Source organism: Aplysia californica, unplaced genomic scaffold, assembly GCF_000002075.1.
Source record: "Aplysia californica isolate F4 #8 unplaced genomic scaffold, AplCal3.0 scaffold00873, whole genome shotgun sequence".
NCBI lineage: Eukaryota > Metazoa > Mollusca > Gastropoda > Aplysiida > Aplysiidae > Aplysia > Aplysia californica.
The window spans coordinates 178,553-191,319 of NW_004798143.1; the positions used below are offsets into that span (position 1 = coordinate 178,553).

Genomic DNA, 12,767 nt, shown 5'->3' on the forward strand with positions numbered 1-12,767 from the left:
CACACTCACACACACACACACACACACATGAACACACACTATCACAAATAGACACATTTGCTTACACACTCTCTGGCCCACAACTTTCTTTTGAGGAACTTTATACTCATACATATGCCTATGTATTTGCTCTCGTACACATATACAAATTCCCATACATGTACACACTCACTCACATGTAAACACTGACACAAATGATAACTTGCAAACACATCCCCACTGTGGAGTCTACATACACATTAAAGGCATTCTGTGTAGCTAGAAGGGTCATAGCACAACTGCCTTGTAGAAGATGTTTCTTTTCAAGTTTTTAGTAATTGGTATGGTAAAAATGCTTGTTACTTGTCTCATACTTTCAACACAGAAAGCTTTGTTTCATGTTCTAAAAAATTCTGTTATTGAGACTTTTTCAGTTTTGCTCAAATTTTATTGTAGACTCACAGATGAGCACTCTTTTTGTGTACATTTTCTTGAAACGAAAAAAAATTACTCAAGCAGTTGTTTTTATGACCATGACCACATTCTTTTATTGTCTCCTTCTACACAGTTCAGCAGTTTCCGCCTGATGGCCCTGAAACTGTTCCTGAAGCTTTCGCATCATGTGACGGCTGACATCATCCTGGACAGGATTCTGCCTTTTGTGGTGAGTCAGTGGGTCTATTGTATGCATTTCTCTTCTTTGGGTGCACAGTGACAGGTGCTATTCGTTTTTTAGTTCCTATTTTATAAGTTAATCTGTTATACTGTTATGTAACAGTAGTCTCTACTGTTGTTCCATGCTCTCTGTCCATCTATTGTTTTTTTTAACTCCCTGTACAGGCAAATTTTTGTCTGTCTTATCTCTTCATGCTACAACTTCTCTCACAGTGTCAGCCTGTCTCTCTCTGTGGTGTATTTACTCCTTTTGTATCTGTATATCTCTGCATGATGCAATAACTCGCTCCACATCTATCTTTCTCTGCTTGGTACAGTAGTTCACCTTGTGTATGTCTGTCACCTCATGGTACAACAGTTCATGTTGTGTCTGTCGCTCACCTCATGGGAACGACAATTCATTACTGTATCTTCTATCTCTGTAGTGCAACAACTCACTTTATGTCTGTCTATCTGTCTGTGTAGTACAACCCACATTTTCTCTGTCTATCTCTCTCCTTTTGCAGTTTTAGTTAAAGTTTTACAGCTCTTGTAACACAATTAAGTCATATCAGTGCCGTAGATTAATTTTGTTATTATTACAAGAGAGTAACAAACACAAAAAGAAACAGGAGAGATAAAGACGATATAAATGTTTGATAGGAAAGAAGGAAGCAAACCACACCAGGGCACCTGCTGACCACCCACAATATCTCTCTCTGTAGTACAGTACAGCTGACTTTATGTCTGTCTCTCTCTGTAGAACAACAGCTCTAATTATGTCTGTCTACGTCTCCTCATAGTGCAACCCACACTATATTTGTCTCTGTCCTGATAGTGCAACAACTCATTTTATGTCTACCCATCTCTGTAGTTCAAAAGCTCACAATGTACCTCTCCCCCTCCCTGTGCAGCTCAACTTTGCCCAGGACCCTCTGCCGGAGGTGCGAGCAGCCACCATCCGGACGGTGACGTCCTGTGTGAAAAACCTCAAGAGTGTTCCACGCAAGTATGTCTACTCTTCCTCTTCCTCTTTCTTTCTCAACTCCTCATACCTAGCCTCTTGACTTCTTGCATGTAAAACTGTTTTCATCTTGGTGTCATGATACCCATTTCAAAGTTACTGTCAGCTTGGTAAGTAGTAAACTCTTAAAGCAACAAGAAGCTCAATAATTTGAGAAAATCTTAAACTTGATGTTGAAAAGTTTTCTTTACAAAAAAATTACATTGATATTTTGGGCAGGCTCTTCCTCAACACATGCAAATACACTGATCTGTGCATGTGTGTGTCTTGATGAAGGATCTTTACCAGAAATGCCAATATAAATTTCTAGTGATGGAGCTTTTCTACTACATCAAAAGCATTTTTTACCGCTATGTATGTATATGATGGGTGTGTCTGGTTGTTTCTGCTTCTTTACTGTCCGACTGCTTCAGTGTTGTAATGGTTACACTCTTCATTGTTGAATGCTTGAGGCATAAATTCTGTTTCCAAATAGGGATTTCTATCAGATATCCTCATCTTTCTGCTGAGATACTGTATCCCTGTCAGCCCTGGTTTGCCCTGGCAGAGTCGAAGCAGCCTACCTGGCTAATTGGAGGGTGTCATGTTCTATCCTTTTCTGTTCTTATAATTCATCACAGGACTCCTTAACTATACCACAGTAAAGTATATGTGAGGGTGTGCGATGTCGAAATATTTTTTCTCAGATCCATGTCCCTTAAGTGCACACTATGGTGCACATGAGAGGGGCGAGGGGCGACTGCAGTTCTGCTTTGGACTTTGTTCAGAAGGCCAAACAACTCAATGTCAAAGTTCACTGCTCCATCCAGATGTGTTGAAAAAAAAAAAAAGTGACAGGGATTGTTACAAGTTCACATATGGATGTTGTCAGTGGAAGAAATATGTCAACTCTTTGGTTGTTCTGAAACCATTGTCGTGGTACATCTCCTGGTTCTCAATAAAAAGAAAGGAGTCAGCTTGCACTGTACAAAAAATACTGTAGGCTAACTTGCCGTCTACTCTCATCATTTAAATTAGGTAAGGTTTTTTTTTAACCTTTTGAGAAATTTTTCAAAAAGCCTTTTACTTGTTTAGGGCATAACTCCATTGATATGACTTTTCTTTCTTTCCTCATGTGATTGTCTTGTGTATTTCAGCGATGCCAACGTGTTCCAGGATTACATCATTCCAGCCCTGGTAGGTTTTTTTCAAATCTTGGATATATAAATCAACACACTATTACATGTGAAATATACATGGGTATGTTTTTTATATCACTGTTACTAGCTTTTCCCAAATATACGGGTAGATTTCTCGAAACACTGTAACAAACTTTCCTAAAGTGTACCAGTACATTTTTAAAAACGTTGGTACCAAAGTGCTGTGATGCTGTGACAATTTTTTGATGAGAAGACATTTTTATCGATGCAAGGCCTCCTGCTTACATCTATAATTATGTCTTTAAAGCAAGTAAATAGCCATAGCATTATATCTTCAGTTGTTTGTCTATTTTTATACCACAGATCAAGCAAAACCAAAACGAATTTGTTAACAAATGAATGACGTGTGGTAACGACAAGAAATAAAAATTGGTGGATTTGATATGACCAGTTAAATCTCATCTGAATACATTGACAATATCCATGTACAATTATCATTATGTCAGTACTCTTGTGATCAGCATCTAGAATGTCAAGAGTGCCTTCCTTTATTTCTTTGTCTATCGCTTATAGCATAGAAGCTTTCTTTTTGTAATGCTTTTCGTTCTCAAGTAAAATAAAAAATTGCTGTCAAGGAGTGTTTCCGGTGAGCAGTGGTCATTATCATGCAGACTCGCTGTGCATTAGAACCTAACAGTGATGATGTTTTCATCTGTTGTCCTTGACACATATGTTTATTTTTCCTCCCTCCAGTCTCCTCTACTCAGTGATGATGTCCTTCAAGTGAGACTTACATTTGCGGAAAACATAGCCCAACTGGCAGACACTGCCGTCAAGTAAGTAGCTCACAAGCACATTTAGGACTCTACGGCCATGGGGGCTTTGTTGATGCATTTGGTTGTTGGTTTTCAGATTTACCTTGTTTGTGGGTGGTTGGAGGGCTCCATTGGTGTGTCCTACTTCTTTTCTTTCCATCTGTCGTTTCTGTCTGTTAGTATACAGACCCATCACACCCACTTTCCACACAAACTGTAGGATGACACAGCGACAGATATGTACCAGTAAGAACAAAAAAGAAAGATATAAAAGAAGTTAACTGTCGGAAAAATCATCAATGTGTATTGCTACATGTCTGTTGGTACATATTCTTGTATGTCATATCTGTATAATATGTCTATGTATCTGTCTTTATTACCTGTCTGTCTTGTCTCAGGTACCTTGACATGGCCCAGGCCCAGGAGATTCGTGAGGTCATAGTTCAGCTCAAGGACCAGCAGAAGGACAAGAGCCACATCTCTGACACTGTTGTTAATGTCAAGGTCAGTGATTTTTTTTCCCCTCAAACTCTTTATTTTCAGGGAGGATTCCAAGGAAAACTCTTATTTTTGGTTATTTTGGTCACGTAGGGTCGGCAACTAGAGTCTGTCAGAGTTCAAATACTTTGGGACATGTGCACATTGAGACAGTTTGTCGTCACAGTTGTGATGACAGTTGCACTTTAGGAGCAATACTATACCCTGTCATTTACTGAGACTGTACCTGCATTTTGGTTCACAAGCTGTTTGTGGGTGGGTGGCTGGAGGGTGGCACTGGTAGCTCCTACTTGTTTTCTTTCCATTGAAAAAAAATTGTGTTCTGACTTTTCTTTCTATGATAGAGATGTCCAGTGGGGTTTGTTTATAGTAATAAGGAAGTTGGTGTCTTTGAAAAAATATTTTGGGCATAGTACAAGCCGTGCTTGTGGAGCTGTTGAAAAGTCACTGTAGTTTTTTTTTTCTTCTTTGAAAAAAAAAATGAAGTGTGGTTCGTTCTTATTTTTCAGAAAAGCCCAGAGGAGCTGAAACCAGAAATCCATCAGGTGAGAGGTAGTCTGTGTTTAAAGGAAAGGTGAAAATAAAGTTACTTGGTCTGTTTTTTGTTTTTCATCTCTTCCAACTGTAGGCTCAAATGACTTTGAGGCTGTAGGCTCAAATGACTTTGAGGCAATTTTTTTAAGGCTAGCCTGCTGCTTGATCACATTTCTTGTAATCTATGTATAGCTGGTTCGGATACTGCTGTGTTTAGAGATGAGATAGATTAGACAAGTTCTGCAGACAGATCAGTAGCTTAGATAATATCAGATGCTTGGAAACTATTGTGCAGATTATTCAGAGAAGCTTACATAGTGCAGCTCAGTATTTAAGATAGATAAGATAAAAGTTAGTATGAGAGTATGTACAACACATAACACGTTCCTGTGGCACACATGTTATCAGGTGGAGTCCAACTACGACACAGAGCTCCAACAGCTCAAGGATCTGATCCACCAGAAGATCTTCCAGCTGCTGAGTGACCCCAACCACTCGGTCAAGATGACGCTGATGGCCAACGGCATGGACAAACTTTGTCTCTTCTTTGGCAGACAAAAAGGTGCGTACATCTGTTATTTAGCGGACAGAAGTCCTGTGCTCGTTGAGTTACATAATTTACCCCCCTGCTTTTAAGAAGATGAAGCCAAACATATGGCCTGTGTTTGTGAAGATAAACAGGTTTCCTCTGGCTTTATGAAAATGAATAAATGGCCTGTGTTTTAAAGTTAAAATGATTCCATATGTTTGCAAAGATAAACAGGTTTCCTCTGTCTTTGTGAAGGTAAATAAATGAAGCGTTTCTAAAGTATATATTGAAAATGCATTAAAAAAATGAATAGGCTTCTTAGGTTTGTGAAGATTTATGATCTTGAAAAAAAAAGTAAGTGAAATGTATTTGTGAAGATGGATGTTGTATTTTTATGAAGCGATGTCCTCAGTGAAAGCATCTGAATATAGACACTGACCTTGAATATTTTTCTGTTTCAGCCAATGACATCTTGCTGTCTCACATCGTGACCTTCCTGAATGTCAAGGTTTGTTCAGACTGTCAAAGCCACTATCAACAAAGATCATCATTGTTTCTTTAGACTAGCTATCGATATTTTTTTTCCTTTTTGTGTAATACCCTAATGCATCAGCAGATTATTGGGACCATTAAGTAAAGCATCTTACTCTTTTAAAGCTTAACAAGTTTTCCACAGGAAACAATCCTATTTTGGTTGATAAATTGCATAATCAACATAATGCTTATCATGTCTCGTGGCCAGAGAAGGTATGACAATACTTTTTGATAGCTGTGACCCATGATGGTGTTTTCAGTTATTTACCTTTTGCTCAGCATCTCCCTTGTACTTTTTGGGCGGAAGGTCTCACTTCTTTTCTTTCGCTCTGTTGTTTGTTTGTCTTTCTTGTCCTTTTCCAGCACTAAATGACCATTGTTGAGTTGCTTTGCTTCTCTTTACTCAAACGAACGAACCCCTTGTACTCTTTCCTTATACTAATGTCTGCATGTGTCGACAGGACGACTGGCGTCTGCGAGCATGTTTCTTCAAGACAGTGGTGGACGTGACCATGTATGTGGGCTGGCAGTGTTCCGAGGTCCTGCTTCCTCTGCTGCAGCAGGTCAGTGCTTGTGCATGGTCACTAGTGCATGACAGACAAGTTCAACTAAGTTTGTTGAACCATATACTTTGGGTATCGTTAGCATGAAAATGATACTGGTAGTCATATTTAACTATCTCCTTGACAAGTGGTCGAGTATAAATGCTGAACAAAGCTGAACCTTCGAGGACCCCATACACTAGATCATGATCTGATGATTTGTACCCTTTAATGACAGCAGACTGATATCTGTTTGACAGGTAAGAACAAAACCAGATAAGGGCAGTCTCAATTATTCCAAAAGACATAACTTCCAGTTGCTTCAATTAATCTTAATTGTCACTTGTATTCAAAGCTGCTGATAGATCTAAAAGGCTCAGCAAAAACATTTCCTGGACCATAGCCGGCAAGCTTGTATTTCACTTTTATCTGACTAACGAACAGTAAGATTTAAAGCTTCCTCCTCTTTTGCTTTTTTCGTAGCCTCAAACAAATTTTGACCACTCCCCCCCCCCCCCCCCTACAGGGTTTGAACGACACGGAAGAGTTTGTCATCACCGAGGACCTTCACGCCCTCAAACAGCTGACCAACCACCGGCTACTCAACAAGAACATGATGCAGACGCTGGTCTGTGACGCTCTGCCGCTGCTGGCTCATCCCGTGAGTACTGCATACGATCTGTCTGTGACATGACTCCCTGTGGTGCCTGCCTGACCTCTGACTTCTGGTGTGGTTTGCTCTTTCTTTCCCTATCAATCTTCTATTGTCCTTTTCTCCCCTCCTTTTTGTGTTTCTTACTCTCTCATTGTAACACCTCTAATCTTCAGCACTTATATGACCTTATTGTGTTACAAGTGCCATAAAACTCTTATTAAAACTTTTAAAAAGCTGACATAATGACCGTTATTATGTAGATAGATGATTTACATCTCTTTACCCAAACCCAAACAAAAGGAAGAGTCTCCTCTAAACAAAATTACAAGGTCAGTCTCTTTGTTTTAGAAATTGTGTACTTCAAATTGTGTTGGTGGTTGGAGGGTGCCAGTGGTCGAACCTTCTGTTTTTCTTTCACTCTGTTGTTTCTGTCTGCCTGCCTTTCCTGTCTTTGCCAAAAATGACCGTTACTATGTTGATGTATTGTTCTTTACCCATTACCAAAGGACAATCTCTTGGTTTTTCCTCCTATAGGGGGCATGGGTGCGCCAGGCCGCTGTCGGTTTCACCACGGCAGTCGCTCAAGCCTATGACATATCCGACATCTTCTGCAAGCTTGTGCCACACGTGGAACCGTTCCTGACCAGGAAAGCTCTGCAGTTACGCCGCCCGGTGAGTAGTAAGGGGACACTCCTTATAGTTATAGTAACTGGCTACCAATAAATAGGAAATCACATGTCTTTTTTACTCTATGACATATTTGACCGTATGACTGACATATGTGACCGTGTGACAAGTTTAACTGAAAGACATTTTTGAGCGCATTACTGACATGTTTGCCTTTGTGATTATATAACATGTTTGCCTTTGTGATTATATAACATGTTTGACCTAACATGACTGACATGTTTGACTGTCATGCACGTTTTACTGTTTGACTGACAAGATTGACTTTGTGATCGATGACATGTTTGACTGTATAACAGTATGACGTATTGGACCTCGTGGTTAACATTTTTTTTAAAAACCTGTATCTGTATGGTGTGTTTGTGTGACAAGTTTGACTGTATGTCTGTGCAGCAAATTTGACTCTAACATATGTTTTGACTGTATGTTTGGTCTCTGAAGCAAATTTAATTATTGTGTGTTTAGGCTGTATGTTATGTTTAACTGTATGTCTGTGAACCAAATTTAAATATTATGTGTTTTGACTGCCTGTTGTTTGACTGTATGTCTGTGTAGCAAATTTGTCTCTATGTGTTTTGACTTTATGACTGACAAGCTTGACTCTATGATTTGTTTTGCATGCTTATAATGATTGACTATTTGATGGTATAGCATGTTTGACACTATTACTGACTTGTTTGACTCTATTACTGACTTGTTTTACTCTATTACTGACTTGCTTGACTCTATTACTGACTTGTTTTACTCTATTACTGACTTGCTTGACTCTATTACTGACATATTTGACGTTATAACTGATATGTTTGACACTACTTCCGACACATATTACTCTATTGTTACTGACATATTTGACACTATCAATGCCATGTTTGACTCTATGACCGACATATTTGACACTATTACTGACATATTTGACAGACATGTTTGATTGGATCATATGAGATTTGTGACATATATGCAATATTTGCTGTTCCCAGGAAGTGGTGTTGGACGCCCTCAACAGCCCGCTGTCCCGGGACATGTTTGACTGTCTCCTGCGCTCCGCCCAGCTGGACTCGGTGTTTGAAGTGATGGCCAAGCAGGCATACATCCGCAGCATCTCGCGACAGCCACGCAGCGGCTACCCAGAGCTGGACCAGCAGCTGGCACAGGTCACACACACAGCATACGGATCATCAAACTCACTGGTTTTTTTTTTTTGGCCTCATCATCATCATCATCATGATCTTCGTGTCATCGTCATCATCATCATCATCATCCCTAGCATTATCCTTATTATCATTGTCAGCATTATGAATGTCAATGTTGTGATTGAAGGCATCCTTATCATTATTAGCAAGGTTGTCATCATCATCTTCATCATCATCATCTTCATCATCATCATGTTCAGCTTTATGTCAACACTCATTTTCATCATTTTGATATTTTAAAATGATAATTCTCCTTTCTCTTCTTCTCATCATTCTCAGTCTCCTCTTCATATTTGTCCTCTTCCACTTTACCTCTCCAGTATTATCTTCAGCTTAATTACTATCATTGTCATCTATATTGCCATTGTCAGTGTAATTATCATCATCTCACAATTATTGTCATCCTCATTATCTAGGCAACCCTCATTACTGTGTGACTGGAGTGGTTTATTTCTCCCTTTTCTTCATCATAATTATTATCACTAATTTTTATGGCCGTTGTCAATTTCATTATTATTATCTCACAGTCATTGTCATCTTCACCATCTATGTGGCCCTCATCACTGGGTAACTGGTGTGTTTTTCTCCCTCCCCTTTCAGGTGTTCCGTAAGCTCACTTCCTTAGGACTCAATGACAAGTCTGAGGAAAAGCTACTGGTGAGCTGCTCTCTGTGATGTTCTGTATGTGTTTGTGTGTGTGTGTATGTATGTGTGTGTATTTATCATCTGGATGGTGTGTTTGTCATCTGTCCTTAGTGTATGTGTGTGTGTGCTTGTGCATGTGTGTATGTGTGTGCATGTGTGGATGTGATTTGTTTTATAAGTGCTGTAAAACTCTTACCAAACACCTCAAAGCGTGTTCTCTTCCAGTGGGTGGTTGGCGGGTGCTCTAGCGTGATCTGTTCCTTCTTTCCTATTAACTATCTTTTGTCCTTATCTCTCCTTCTTCTTTTTTGTGCTTGTTACCCTCTTGTAACACCTCTAATCTTTGACACTTTATGACCATATTGTGTTGCAAATGCAGTAACACTCTTACTTCAATTAAACGTCCCCTCTACCGTCCCTACAGGCCATGAAGGACTTCTTGCTGAGACTCCATAAAAACAGGGCCGGGTAAGTGCAGAAAAGAAGACTGACTTGACGCATTAATGCTATGGTGTGCTCGTCATTTCTTCTTATTTTTTTCCGTTCCCCTGGTAGATCTCAATTTTGAATTTTGCTTGTGTGGTTACAAAAACCTACTGTTGTAGATTTTTTAGACTGCCAAGGGGCCGAGTTGATTTTGTTACCTGCATTGCACTTGATTTTTATGCATGTGACTGCTTTCCCAACTTTGTATGGCCCCTTGCCGTTAGGCAGCCAAATTTCGATTTCGAAAGGAAGTAGATGACAGAACAGGTCTTAAAGAACTAGAAAGGAAGACAAAGGAAAATATTTTAGAGAAGAAAACTTTTTCAATGCTGGCAGGATTCAATCCTGGAACTTTTTGACTGAGAGGCAAACACTGTACCTATAGACCATGAGAGCCCTTGTGCTGGACACTGAAGATGGGATGATATGCTAAGCACTAGCGCTATGGTGTGTTAGTCACCAAAGACTGGACAGAATCTACATACTAACTCTATACTATGCTGCTTACTGAAGTTCCTAGAGTGATATGTTCCTTGTGGTATTCCTCCCCCCCCTCCCCCACACACACACACACACTCTCACACTGGTAGTCCTGGTGGCTAAGTGTAAGGTTGACCCTCTCTGTGGGTGTGAACTGTTTTTTGGCGCTAAAGGGTTATGGAAGTTGGTTTTGCCAAGACCAGACCCCGATTAGATTTGTACAGAAGTGGACAGAAAATGTAAGTATGAAAAAAAAAAAGGTGTCCCCCTTGTGTAAGAAAGGTCAATTTCATATCAGTCATAGTGTACCAGCAGATGGATTTGTGTTGTTTTGTAGGACAGAGGACTATTTATACTCTCGGGTCAGTTTGGGGTTGACCTAATTGATGATGGTTATTTCCTTTTGGACGAGTCTGTGGTGTAGCAGTAAGGCTCTCTGCTGTCTTACTCAGAAGACATGATTTCAGTGCTTTTTTAAATCGATTTTTTCCATCTTTCTGCTGGGATGCTGAATCCCTCTCAGCTCAGGTTGGCCCTGACATATAGAGTCAAAGGAATGAACCCTAGAATCATAAACTTGGATGAAACAGAAAAAGAAAAAAATAATGACTGGATATAGAGTTTGGGCGAGCGGATGGACGGGTTCGTTACTCGCGGGCTCGGTCAGAGCGAGCGGGTAATGAACGGCTGTGCGAGGAGCTGACTGCGAGCCTTGAGACAGTTAGTTTTTTGGGTCCGCTCCACAATTTTATTCTGAGAGCGGGCCAGCGAACGGACGAACTCTAGGCCTAGCTAACAAGATACTCGACCCATTGTCTATTGTTTATTAATTTTTCAAGCCACTAGCGGTGCCACAGGGAGTGAGAGAGGCCGGTGACGTTGTACTATATGTGTAACCTTCCACCTTGCGTGTGGGTCACACTGTGTAAGTTCCTATTTATTGCGAAGGCAAAGTTTAAAGAATTCTGAAGGGACTTTTTAGGAAGGATGGAGATATTTTTTTACCATGAATGCCTAGCTACAATGTGGGGGCAGGAGGGTGGGGTTTTTTTTTGGGTGTAAGTAGTAGGCAATGGAAGGAGTCCGTCCGCCTGCCTGCTTGAATGCATGGAGTCTCTCCGTCCGCTCACTCGCTAAACGAACTGTTTTCTCTGATTCGTAGCGAGTAGCGAACTACTCTTCACAAGCAGATGGCTCGTTACCTCATGCGTTTGTTTGCGAGTAGTACCAGTGAACCATTCATTACCTTATACTATACTACTATACTACTTACTCGCAGACGCTGATTTAGTGAGCCCGGCCTGAATATCACAAAATCGCAAAACTGGATAGGTCTGTTTTGTTTGTTTGTTTGTTTTGAGTTAATAGAAGCATGTAGACAAAATGATGACCATATAGTGTATTGCAAAAGAAAGGACAAGACATGCATACAGGGCCAAAGCTATGTATGACCTAAATCATGTTGATGGGGGCATAAAACTTTAAAAATTACCATTTTCTATTTCTCTTCAGCTCCATCGAAGCATTCCACCAGTCCCCCACAAAGTCACACCCAGGGAATGTTAACATTTCGGCTTTTGGTCGAAATGTGACTCGCCGACACGCAGACCTGCAGAAGAACCGGGATCCTGTTGCCGAGACACAGAGTACACCGTCTGGGTGGGTGTCTTGTCCTCATAAGTGTCCACCAATGTGCCAGAATCTGGATAATAAAGATTTAAAATCTTATCTTTACTCAAATGAGGTATTTTATCTTAGTATTCTTTAGTGAGAGTGCGGTGGCGGAGCGGTTAGTGCGCTCGTCTCAGAAGCGGAAAGTCTGGGTTTGGTCACAAATTTTTTTCTCCCCCTCCTGCCCACCCAGCTGTAATGGTAATGGGTACTTGACTTCGAGTTGGGGAAGTAAAGACGGCGTGGAAAGGAACTGGCCACCCTACCACAATGTGCCGAAGGTCCAGGAAGTTGTCTCACTAACAACAAGGCAATCCCCAATGTCCGGATCGGATGCGGGAATAACTTTACTTTTCTACTTTATTCTTAAGTACTTGGCCATCAACTGGGAGGGAAGTATCTAAATGATAGCATTTGAGCACCTAATGGGTTGTCACTCTGTAAAACTGCTGTAGGAGTACTGAGAGGATGACTCGCAATTGCTAGGCATGGCTTGGAATTGTGTTTTTGTTTCTATGGTGTGAGTCTTTGGTGGTGAGGGTGACAAAGGGTTACTGTCTGTGTGAAATTTTTCTTACTGGGCCTTGTGTTTCTGTGTCCCCAGACGAAAAAAAGTGAAGAAGCAAGAGTCTGTTTCCATGGTGAGTTATTCTGTCTGTCTGTCTGTCTGTCTGTCTGTCTGTCTGTCTGTCTGTCTGTCTGTCT

General features: G+C 40.5%; 1 protein-coding gene across 1 annotated transcript in view; it reads left to right on the forward strand.

Moving 5' to 3' along the window:
- The window catches only part of LOC101857751 (phosphoinositide 3-kinase regulatory subunit 4), a gene marked incomplete in the record, with an annotated part of 46,069 nt that overhangs the window by 13,620 nt on the left and 19,682 nt on the right, over positions 1–12,767 (forward strand). Inside the window, 16 exon segments of the mRNA XM_013089098.2 lie at positions 548–643; positions 1,548–1,642; positions 2,794–2,833; positions 3,550–3,632; positions 4,010–4,115; positions 4,619–4,654; positions 5,052–5,205; positions 5,634–5,680; positions 6,168–6,269; positions 6,775–6,909; positions 7,438–7,575; positions 8,568–8,741; positions 9,381–9,437; positions 9,850–9,893; positions 11,904–12,050; positions 12,667–12,703. Coding sequence (XP_012944552.1) covers positions 548–643; positions 1,548–1,642; positions 2,794–2,833; positions 3,550–3,632; positions 4,010–4,115; positions 4,619–4,654; positions 5,052–5,205; positions 5,634–5,680; positions 6,168–6,269; positions 6,775–6,909; positions 7,438–7,575; positions 8,568–8,741; positions 9,381–9,437; positions 9,850–9,893; positions 11,904–12,050; positions 12,667–12,703 — 1,491 coding nt within the window.